The 12,073-nt window shown below is 32.7% G+C and overlaps 1 protein-coding gene across 1 annotated transcript; it reads right to left on the reverse strand.

Annotated features, from left to right (window-relative positions):
* Nucleotides 1-8,442, reverse strand: LOC141331333 (E3 ubiquitin-protein ligase TRIM39). Its single transcript, XM_073836358.1, has 7 exons — nt 7,753-8,442; nt 5,226-5,321; nt 4,795-5,028; nt 2,308-2,455; nt 2,154-2,198; nt 2,009-2,035; nt 1-542 (listed from the first exon to the last, which is right to left on the reverse strand). The coding sequence occupies exons 1-7, from the start codon at nt 8,440-8,442 to the stop codon at nt 1-3; spliced, it is 1,782 nt and encodes a 593-aa protein (XP_073692459.1).
* Between the last annotated feature and the right edge of the window lie 3,631 nt (nt 8,443-12,073).

A 12,073-nucleotide genomic window follows, 5' to 3' on the forward strand; every position in this document is an offset into this window, starting at 1 on the left:
TCAGTCTAGCAGGACAGGTGTGATCACTAGCGGAGCTTCATTTTTCCCTGTTTTGTTGGTACAGGGACTGAAGAACGGATAAATAGTCTCAGAGAAGTTGTCCGTAAATGTGTAGATGTGCGTCTTTGTGTCCACATTATAAAAGGACACTTGGCCTTTTTCGTAATCCACAAACAGCCCAATCTTCTGAGGTTTCAGGCTGAGGGTTAGGGCAGTAGAAGGCTCAGTTCTGAAGGCATAGTTGTTCTTGTCCCGCAAGCTAAGAAACCAGTAGCCATTGCTGGGGCTGACTGTGATCTTACCCTTCCTGTTGCAGGAATGACTCGCCACTCCCAGATCCCAGTCAGTCTTTCCACCCACCTCCACCTCCCAGTAGTGCCGGCCACTGATGAATCCCTCGCAGGCCAGGACACAGACTACACGGTCGAAGCGCTCACGGTTGTTGGGAGCATGTTGGTGCCTTTCACCACACCACACCTTCTTCTTGTCTTCTGAGAGGATGAGACGTGGATGAGCTGTGTTGGAGTCCAGGGTCACAGCCACTGGGGTAAAAAGGTATAATAATTACCTTTTTATAGTTTGTATATGGGTAACACTGACTATATGACATATCTGGCTCTGACTGCCATGTTTGGAAGTAAGTTTTTAAAGAAAATAATACTTTTATTCAGCATTTCATGTTTTCAAATCAGCATAATAAAATGATTTCTCACAGATCGTATGACAATGAAGAAATTTTAGCTTTATCACAACAGGAATAAATTGCATTTTAAAAGGTATCAAAATAGAAAACTTATTTTAAATAGTACAAATATTACTGTTTTTACTGTATTTTTGATTGATCAATTAAATGCAGCCTTGGAGAGCATAAGAGACTTCTTTAAAAAAACATCAATAAATCTAAATAGAATTAAATACGTTTTAATTATATAAATAAAAAATGGATTTATATTTAATTCATTTGATATAAATACACAAAGAAGATTTTGAACAGTAAGATTTTTAATGTTTTTTTTAAAAGAAGTCTGCCTGCATTTATTTGATCCAAAATACAGAAAAAACTGTAATATAATAACTGCTTTCTATTTGAATATATTTTAAAATGTAATTTATTCCCGTGTTCAAAGCTACATTTTTAGCATAATTACTCCAGTCTTCAGTGTCACATTATCCTACAGAAATCATTTTAATATGCTGTTCAAGAAACATTTTTATTATTATTTTTATCAATATTTGAAACCATTAAGTAATTTTTTTTTTCAGGATTCTTTGATTAATAGAAAGATATCAGCATTTATTTGAAATAAAAAGCGTTTGTAACATTATTCACTATACCATTCAAAAGCTTGGAGTCAGTTAAATTGATCAAAAGTTATGATAAAGACATTTAAAATGTTACAAAAGATTTCTATTTCAGATAAATGCTGTTGTTCTGAACTTTCTATTCATCAAAGAATCATGAAAAAAATTATACTCAGCTGTTTTCAACATAATAATAATAAATGTTTTTTAAGCAGCAAATCAGAATATTCAAATGATTTCTGAAGGATCGTGTGACTGGAGTAATGATGCTAAAAATTCAGCTTTAAAATCACAGGAATAAATTACATTTGATAAAACACAGACGTCTATGATGACACTTAATTAACATAGTGCCATATAAAAGCATGTGCATAATCAATTAAATCAAAATTAGAAATTGATAATGCTGTTTAATATAATTTAAGATTAAGTATATCATATCATACTGCTTGACAAGTTCCCAAATGCTCAAAAAAATTAAAAAACTACTTGCACAAGAACAACAGAACTAAAGTTCATATGCTCTTCAAGGGATGCAGATGTGATGTGCAGGAATTAACAATCAATAAACTGTTATCTCAACTATTTAGGACTTTATACATAACAGGACAAAGCTGTTATCAAATCTTGAGAGAAAAAAACTTCATTGCACCTGCTTATATATACACTGCAATAAAAGCAATAAAATGTAATCTCTAACACATACCTGCATATTCCTGTATTCTCTTCACTTCTGCAAAACATTGAAATAAGGTCATTGTTCTTAAAGAGACGCATTTCATAATTCTAAATCCATAGTTATATAATGAATCATAGTAAGACGAAGACTTGCCAGCAGAAGTCTTACTTACTTGGGTGTGACCTCACCGGTGATTGGTTAGCGGACAAAGAGAGGCCTAGAGCAGAAAGAAACAACGTTAACCGAACGAGGCTAAATGCATGAAGTGATTTCTCCATCTGCCACTAGATGGCACTGTAGTGTAGTGTTTGACACGTCTCACTCACAGACTGCAGGTACTTTCTGAAGCTCCTCCTTAAACTGTTCCAGTAGCTGACAGACAGAGGTGTAAATTGTTTTAGTCCCAAGGTCACAGGTCAGAGAGACACCCGTCCAGTCTTTCATTGACATGGGAATGCTGACATCGGAGTAACCCTGTTAGAAAAGGCAAGGCAAGTTTATATAGCAAATTTCATACAACAAATTAAATTAATCATAAAAATAATCACAACAATAAAAGCAAGGAATTTAATTGATTTTAAAGGGATAGTTTACCCAAAAATGAAAATTAAGACCTTTATTCATCTTTGGAACACAAATTAAGATATTTTTAATGAAATCTGGGGGATTAAAACAGTTATGGTTAAACCACACAGACTATTTAACGTTATCCTTACTATGTTTCTGTGCCTTGACTGTGGTACAGTGTTGCCAAGTCTGTGGTTTTCCTGTTGCCGTGGGTTGTTTTTCATGTCTGTGGTTTGAAGCAACCCCAATAACGTGATATTTATTCCCTGGAATGTGAATTTTACATTTTACCCCGCGGAACAGGATTTTTAATGGTGACTTCCCTCGAAATGCAGTTGGGCCAATTTTTGGAAAAGTTTTGAGTAGCACTTGGGCAGGTTTTGTTGTGAAAACCTGGCATCCCTGCAATGATAGTATTCTTACTGTCTATGGAGGGTCAGAAAGCTCTCGGAATTCATAAAAAATATCTTAATTTGTGTTTTGAAGATGAACAAAGGTCTTATGGGTTTGAAACGACATGAGGCGGAGTAATAATTGACAGAATTTTAATTTCTGGGTGAACTATCTCTTTAAATGAACTAAAACAGTGTAGAATAAAAGATGATTATATATACAATACAGTACAATCAGTTTGGACATAGCACAATGCTCATTCAGTAAATAAGAGAAGACCAGGAACAATTTTTAAACTTGATTTATGTAAATTAAGTCATGTTTATTTTTTCTCTGTAGTGTCTATAGTTTGTCAGATTATCAGCATTTTTAACTCCACTGGCCATATATATATAATTTTATTATTTTATATTCCTAAATATTAAATATAACAGTTTTATAAACAGTATTAAATGTCTATTTATCAATTAATTGCTTAAAATATATTAATTAACTTACACATTTAATTTATCTCAAATATAGCTTTTATTTGCCAGTTTGAAAAGTAATTAATTTACTTACAACGCTTTGGGGTCAGTAAAAATTTTTTTTGAAAGAAAGTAATACTTTAATTTAGCAAGAATGCATTAAATTGATCAAAAGTGACAGTAAAGACTTAATTTGAAGTCCAAATCTAAAGATTTCTCTTTTTTGAACTTTCTTTATTATATCCTAAAAAAATGTTTATTATGCTGCACAACTCTTTGCAATCTTGAAAATAATAAAAATGCTTTTAGAAGATTTTACAAAAATACAAAAATAAATTACATTTTTTTAAAAATCATTCAAATGGAAAACAGTTATTGGAATCTAATAAAAATAAAATAATAATAATAATCTAATAATAAATAATAATTTAATAACTAATAATAATCTAAAAAATATTTATTGTTTTTACTGTATTTTTGACCAAATACCTGCAGCCTGGCTGAGCATTAGATACTAAAAAAATCAAATTGTACCAACCCAAAACTTTTGATCTATAGTGTGCATTTTTTTTTAATAATAAATTGATAATTGCCAGTTATAGGACCAGATTTACTAACAGCCTTCGTCAGCGCAAAGCAACTTTTTGGTTTGGCGTTAAAATAGTATTGTCAGGATTTACTAAAGATGCGCAGTGAAGAGGAATTAGCGCTGAAAAGGCGTGGACACAGTTTTGCACCTGACTTTATTAAATATGCATTTGTAGGACTTTCCCTTTCAGACACAAAATTTATGGGAGAGTATTAAAATGAATCATGCAATGTAATTGACGACTAACGTTTGTGCTCGTCAAATTACTGTTATTTGCACCATATTTAACGCCCCCAAAAAAAGCACGTCTAAAGCAGGTGGTAATTTGCACTGCTCTTGGGAGGTTGTGCTGGTCATTATGGAACTGTTTTGGCTGCGTCTGTGTTCTTTAATGTGCGCATTGTCAGTAAATCACACACAGAATTTTCCCCTCCCATCGGCGCTTTTATAGAATTGCGTGCTAGCGCTAATTAGCCCTGTTTAATAAATCTGGCTTTCACAGGATAGTTTTTGTCAGAGCAAAATATGCTGCAATGGTGTTGTGAATGATTGCTAAGGGCTTTGGTATGCGGTTGCAAAAGTGTTCTGAGTTTTAAGTGTGTTACTATGCCTCTGCCAGGATGTTGAGGTGATTTCTTATTGGCTCATGTTAAACAAACCCTACGTCTCTGACATTTGAAATAGGATAAATACTGAAGAGACTGAACAGATAAAAGGACTGTTGAGTCTGTTGCTCAGATAAAATCTGATGCCTAAAGGTAAAGGGCATGTGTATGTTGTCTTGACACATTACAAACCTTCAGTCCAGTGATGTAATTTTCAGTCTGGGCCAGTTTAGCCAGCGCTGTGCTTCTCCTCCTCAGCTCTGAGATCTCCTGCTCCAGCTCTCTGATCATGAGCTCAGCCTGGTGCTCTGCTGAGCAGCGGTTTATCTCAGTCACTTCCAGCAGCCCGGCCTGACTGCGCTCGAGAGAGCGTATCAGAGCTCCAAACAGCTGCATGCTGCGCTGCACCTCATGCTCTGACAACATCTGGAGCACAGGGGGAAGCAGAAGCACAATGATGGAAGATGTCAGTCAAAACCCTGATACTGTGTGACCAAAGGTCAGATACTTGTTATTAAATATCAGCTGACATTTAAACCATAGCCGTTTACTTTTCTCCAAGACTTTGGGGACTTTTTATGTCGTGGGATGAAGAAAGCAAGTGAAGCTATTCCGTTACTCACTTTGACACCAGCTATTGATTGTTTGATCTCCTCCACTTTCTGCATCCTCTCCTTGGTCATCTCTTGTATCTCAGTCTCTGTGATGCCTATCTTCATCTGTGTGAAAGAAAACAGGAAATGAAGCAGCAGGAAGTGCCCCAGATTTTACCGGTAAATACATGGTCGTAATGCAACATTTTAGTTCAAACAAGTGCTTAAGCAATGTCAATGCTTCATTTTTATTCACCATACAGTTTTACTCCTCAAATATTTACATTTTTAAAAATGGCAGCTTTTTGACTTTGAGTAGTAGTAGTGGCTAAAGATCTCTGCCCGATTTGCTCAGTAATATTCAGTGGACACAAAAAGCATGTGAACAGTATAGACTCTTTCAGTTGACCTGTCGCAAACAGCTTGACTAACAGGCGGTCTAACCAATCATAATGCAGAATCTGCCATTTTGTCTGACAAACAAATCGAAGACTTCTGAGACTTCATATTACTCTAAGGTACTAATATGCACCTTTTAGGGTTTATTTAGACAGTTTATTGGATTAGTTAACAAAATCAAACCGAGTGGTATTATTTATTATTATCTTAATAATAATAAAATATATTCACAATTATATTAATATTTATTTATTCGTTTATTGTAAAGATACGTTTTATGTACATGTATTTTTATTTTATTTTATTGATAGCATAAGCACACTTTTCAAACAAAGAATTTATTTGAAATAAATAAATTCAAATAAATTAATAAGTCAAAATCAAATAAGTTAATGTAATAAACCAGTTTGTGAAAAGTCATTGCTAAAAGTTTTGTTTGGGTTTGATATTTAATTTATTTCATTTCATTGATATGTAATACAATAAAATTCGCATAGATTTAAGATGACTCAAGTAATAATTTTATTTGATATATTCATCATTTTATTTTATAGATACTAAGAGGTATTGATGTAGTGGATTTACAGTTTATTTTATTTTATTTTATTATATTTTATTTTAGTCAATACCAGTTGTTACTTCTTTCTCATTTTATCCTACCTTTTTTATTCTCAAAGATAACACAAGCACACATTTTTATTTGTTTGTTCATTGTTTTGTTTTAAAGATTAATAGCACAGGCACACTTTTCAAACAAGATTTTATTTTGTTTAATTTTATTTTTATTGTTTTGTTTTAAAGATCAATAGCACAAGCACACTTTTCAAACAAGATTTTATTTTTTTGTCAGTACAATTTTTTTTTTCATTTCATCCTACCTTCTGCTGTTTTTTAGTTTTATTTTCAAAGACACATTTTGTACTTTTTTATTTGTTTGTTTGTTTTGATTTAAAGATCGATAGCACAACCACACTCTTTAAAGATAGTACAACCACACTTTTCAAATATTTTAGTTAATTTTTTTATTGTTTTGTTTTAAAGATCAAAAGCACAAGCACACTTTTCAAATAAGATTTTATTTTGTTTATTTTTTCTTGTTTTGTTTTAAACATCAATAGCACAAGCACACTTTTCAAACAAGATTTATTTAATTTAATTTAATTAATTTCTTGTTAGTACTAGTTGTTGCTTCTTTCTAATCCTACCATCCTACCTTACTATTCTGCTGTTTTTTGTTTATTTTCAAAGATAACACAAGCACACATTTTTTGTTTGTTTATTGTTTTGTTTTAAACATCAATAGCACAAGCACACTTTTCAAACAAGATTTTATTTATTTTATTTTATTATTGTTTTGTTTTAAAGATTAATAGCACAGTCACACTTTTCTTTTTTTATGTTTTATTTGTTTGTTTGTTTGTTTTATTTTAATCATTGATAGCACAACCACACTTTTTTAAAGAAGATTTTTATTTTATTATTTTTTTATTGTTTTTTTTAAACATCAATAGCACAAGCACACTTTTCAAACAAGATTTTATTTATTTTATTTTATTATTGTTTTGTTTTAAAGATTAATAGCACAGTCACACTTTTCTTTTTTTATGTTTTATTTGTTTGTTTGTTTGTTTTATTTTAATCATTTATAGCACAACCACACTTTTTTAAAGAAGATTTTTATTTTATAATTTTTTTAATTGTTTTTTTTTAAAGATCAATAGCACAAGCACACTTTTCAAACAAGATTTTATTTATTTTATTTTATTATTGTTTTGTTTTAAAGATTAATAGCACAGTCACACTTTTTTATGTTTTATTTGTTTGTTTTATTTTAATCATTGATAGCACAACCACACTTTTTTAAAGAAGACTTTTATTTTATTATTTTTTTTATTTATTTATTTTTTAAAGATCAATAGCACAAGCACAGTTTTCAAACAAGATTTAATTTAATTTAATTTTACCCAACTAACCAGTTATTGATTAATTAAAGTACACTAAGTAAAACCAGTTGGTTAAAAGTCATTGCTAAAACTCAAAAAAGGTAACTGATTTGTTTAGAAATTAACATATTTTTTAAATAGCTTTTAGGGCCACTCTTTGGTTTAGATTTTTTTCCGTCAGTACCAGTTATAACTTATTATTCATTTCATCCTACCTTATGACTCTGCCACTCTTTCTCTGCACATGTGATGTCATGTGACTGGTGCTCCATCTGTCCACACTCAACACAAATACATTCCAGGTCAGATCGGCAGAAAAACTCCAGGTTACGGTGATGTTTTGGACAAAGAGGAACTTTCACGGCATCTGCCGCCCCACTCAGGGTATACCTTCTCATGGACAGCTGTCTGGCTAAACCAGACGGCTGGGTGTCAGCAGTACTATGAGTGTTTGGTGTGCCAGTTTGTTCAGACCCCGTTTCATCCTGAGAGGCCAGAGAATTGCTGTGAGCCCTGTGCCTTGTAAGTCTACGCTTCATTTCATCAAGAAGAATTACTGGAAGTTGCCCTGGCCTTAGTGTCCCATCCACTGAATCTTGTTTTTTTAGACTTTCCTCAGCGTCTTCACCTGACCTGTCCCCTCGAGTGGCTCCGGGGTTTTCTTTCATGTGCTTGAACTGTTCAGTGATCTCACGGAGAGTTCGATTAATGTGGAGATCAGGCTTTCTCTTGAAGGTCTGTTTGCAGAGGGGGCACTGACAGTGCTTCACAGAGTCCCAGTAGTGGCTGATGCAGGTCATGCAGAAGCTGTGGCCACATGGCGTGGACACCGGATTGTCAAACACGTCTAAGCAGATGGAGCACAGCAGCTGCTCTTCAGACAGGAAGCTTCGTGAGAATGGCATGGCTGTACTGAGGGATGACAAAAAATACAGGGGAAAAATGACAAGATCAGAGATGACTATGAGGGAAAAATGCTCAAATGAAAGGAAATGTAAAGGTTTTGAAAGATATGGCTAGGAAAACCAACACAGAGTAACACTGTACAGTCCAATTTGTTAACATTAGAACTAAGAAGAACTAATATCAATGTACATCATGTGGTTCTAATCTAATTGTAAATCAAAAGTGTTATTGCATGAGTAAATACACCTGAGTAAATACACCAATATAATCATTTTTTTACAGTCATTTGCAACACTTTTTTTAGTACACGAGCAACATTTTTTTATATACAACATTTATTAATCTGGGTTTAATCCTAATCTAGACGTTTATAAATATAGTATTGTAGATTCATGTTCATTTGTGTTAATTAGTTGATTCATAATACATTAAAAATGTATAGACTACCAGTCAAAAGTTTTTTTTAATGGTTTTTAAAGAGTTCTCTTCTCTTCATTATATTTCTGTGATCAAACATTTTCAGCATCATTACTCCAGTCTTCAGTCACATGATCCTTCAGAAATCATTCTAATGTGCTGATTTGCTGTTCAAGAAACATTTATTTTTATTATTATAAATATTTAAAACAGTTGAGTACATTTTTTTCAGGATTCTTGGATAAATAGAAAGATCCAAAGATCAGAATTTATCCGAAATAAAAAGCTTTTTTCTTCTGAACTTTCTGTTCATCAAAGAAACCTGAACAAAGATATATGTGACCCTGGACCACAAAACCAGTCTTAAGTCGCTGGGGTATATTTGTAGCAATAGCCAAAAATACATTGTATGGGTCAAAATTATTGATTTTTCTTTAATGCCAAAAATAATTAGGAAATTAAGTAAAGATCATGTTCCATGAAGATTTTGGTAAAATTCCTACTGTAAATATATCAAAATGTAATTTTGGATTAGTAATATGCATCGGTAAGAACTTAATTTGGACAAATTTAAAGGTGATTTTCTCAGTATTTAGATTTTTTTGCAGCCTCAGATTTCAGATTTTCAAATAGTTGTATCTCAGCCAAATATTGTCCTAACAAACCATACAACAATAGAAAGCTTATTTATTGAGCTTTCATATGGTGTATACATCTCAGTTTTGTAAAATTTAACCTTATGACTGGTTTTGTGGTCCAGGGTCACATATATGAATGATTTCTGAAGGATCATGTGACATCATGTAATGCTAAAAATTCAGCTTTGAAATCACAGGAATAAATAACATTTTAAAATATATTCAAATAGAAAACAGTTGTTTTAAATAGTAAATATATTTCAGAATTTTACTGTTTTTGCTGTACGTTGGATCAAATAAATACAGGCTTGGCAAGCAAAAGAGACTTCTTTAAAAAAAGATTAAACATCTCACTGTGCAAAAACTTTTGACTGGTAGCGTATGTACAAATGAACTTGAACTAAGATTAATAAATGTTTTACAAGTATTCATTGTTAATTTATGATACCAAATGCATTAACGTTGTCAAATGTTAACTAACACAGAATTCACTTTTACAGACAAATAGAGAGAGTTAAGGAGATTGTAAAAAAACTTTTCTTTTTGCCCTACAAGACAAATCCTAGTCAGTGTTATTTTAATTGAGATATTTGAATTTGAACTGAATTTAGTTTTTATTTGTATTTCTATTTAGTAATTTTGTTGTGTTTTGTCATTTTTATTAGTTTTTTTTAGACATATAGACATCTATTTTTTTTTTTTTTTTTACGATTTTTGTTTCATTTCTTTAGTACATTACTAGAAATATTGCTTTGGAAAATGGCTGGAAACCCTTATGGGTTTAGTTTTACTAGTCCTTTTACAAGCATTTGGCTTGAGTTTAAATATTTCAGCCAGCACAACAGCAAACATACAAGAAGAATATGATCACAAAACACTGAGAATAGTAGCAAGTACTAAAACTACGCTCCAAACAAAAATGGTGCTAAATAGCACTGAAAGTAGTTCAACTAGCTTGAAATCATAGGGGAACTTTAAGTGCTATACCTTTGTCAAATGGTGCTATGTAGAACCATAAGAGAAACCCCATTCCCCTCTTTAGATATTAGACGTTACTCCACTCTCATATGTTTGCTATGAACAGAAATTTACTACAATGGCAAAAGCTGATTTGAATCACTTTTATGCTTTTCTGAGGTCAAAAAAATATTGTGTGGGGCACTGGAATATAAACCTTAAAGAACTCACTCTTGAAAAATAAAGGTTCTTTATTGGCATCAATGGTTCTATGAAGAACAATGAACATTCATGGAACCTTTCAAATGCAGAAAAGGTTCTTTATAGTCGAAAAAGGTTCTTTAGATTTTAAAATGTTCTTTAAAATGATTCTTTCAGAAACTATTCACTGAAAGGTTAATTGGGGAACCAAAAATGGTTCTTTTATGGCATCACTGCAAAAACACCCTTTTTTATTTTTAAGAGTGCATGGCAGTGGTCCTATATAGTACCTCAACCACCTCAAAGAAACGCTGAAGAACCAGTTTTTGAAGTGTAGAACCAATATACAACATATTCAAATGCAGTATACAAGGCCAAATACAAATGCTAAACATTGTTCAGATGTTAGTCTTCACAAACAAAAGCAACCTATAGGATTACTGGATTGACAGTGTATGTTCGTAGTAATAGCCTAGGATCAGGGATGGATTAATTGAGAAGATTCAAAATGTTTATAAATCTCACTAAATTAGACAGATTAAGAAGATGCTGTTCTCACCTCTAATCAGCAGTTTCACACTGGAATGAAGCACTACTAGCTAAAGTGTGCACATCTTGTGTAAGAGCACTCGTCACGTTTCAGATCTGTCTGCTTCAGTGGTATGTTCCTTCCTTCAGCCACCAACTATCTAAGTTCTGTGGAGCAGCTTGGTGGGTTCTGGGAATCCAAACGTATTTCTAAAAAAGCAACAACAAAAAAACAAACAGTTGTACTATTATGTCAGTGACACACAAAGGTTTTCAAAGTCGTACTTTAAACTCCAGAATAAAGATAACATTTCAAACAAAGTGACATCTGCTAACAAATGATCATTTTCTTAGGGAAAACCATTTCTTGAGATATTTTTCCAGTGACTTTTAACCAGACAGTCCCATAATGAATGGTTTTTAGCAGATGTGTGAAGTCACTTCCCTCAGGTTCACCACAGTGGTAAAACACTTCCATACAAATTGGTTTCACTCATAATCTGATTAATGACATTCATTTAGTTTTAAGTATGGCTTAGGTGTCAACAAAACTTTTTTTTGTCCAAATTCGTCTTTAACTATGATTTAGTATTAACTATAACAGTCTTTGGCTTACATGCTTAACACCATAAAATTGTATTTACATGAGTATATTACCTCCGTAAGACTTTCTTCTTTATCTGGTGGTCTCTCACTCGGTCCTCGTGTTGTATCCAGAAGTTGTACGGGTATGATCGAAAATCTTACATGTGGTTTGCTTTTGGTTGACTGATCTGCCCCTCCCTCCTCAGCTCTTTTTCTCCAGACACGGTGAGCTCAAACCTGTCTGACGAGATTCCAAGCAAGATTACATGCTTGTTTCAGACACACTTTAGTGTCAGGTTTGGCA

The sequence above is a fragment of the Garra rufa genome, chromosome 3, assembly GCF_049309525.1.
Source record: "Garra rufa chromosome 3, GarRuf1.0, whole genome shotgun sequence".
In the NCBI taxonomy this organism is placed as follows: domain Eukaryota; kingdom Metazoa; phylum Chordata; class Actinopteri; order Cypriniformes; family Cyprinidae; genus Garra; species Garra rufa.

What these genes read in the sequence shown, in the direction of transcription:
- LOC141331333 (XM_073836358.1), bottom strand. Translation starts at nt 8,442, where the DNA reads ATGCCATTCTCACGAAGCTTCCTGTCTGAAGAGCAGCTGCTGTGCTCC. An exon ending in ATTACATCACTGGACTGAAG is followed by an intron (nt 2,456 to 4,794) that starts GTTTGTAATGTG and finishes CTTTTCTAACAG; the next exon opens with GGTTACTCCGATGTCAGCAT. An exon ending in TCAGAAAGTACCTGCAGTCT is followed by an intron (nt 2,199 to 2,307) that starts GTGAGTGAGACG and finishes TTTCTGCTCTAG; the next exon opens with GCCTCTCTTTGTCCGCTAAC.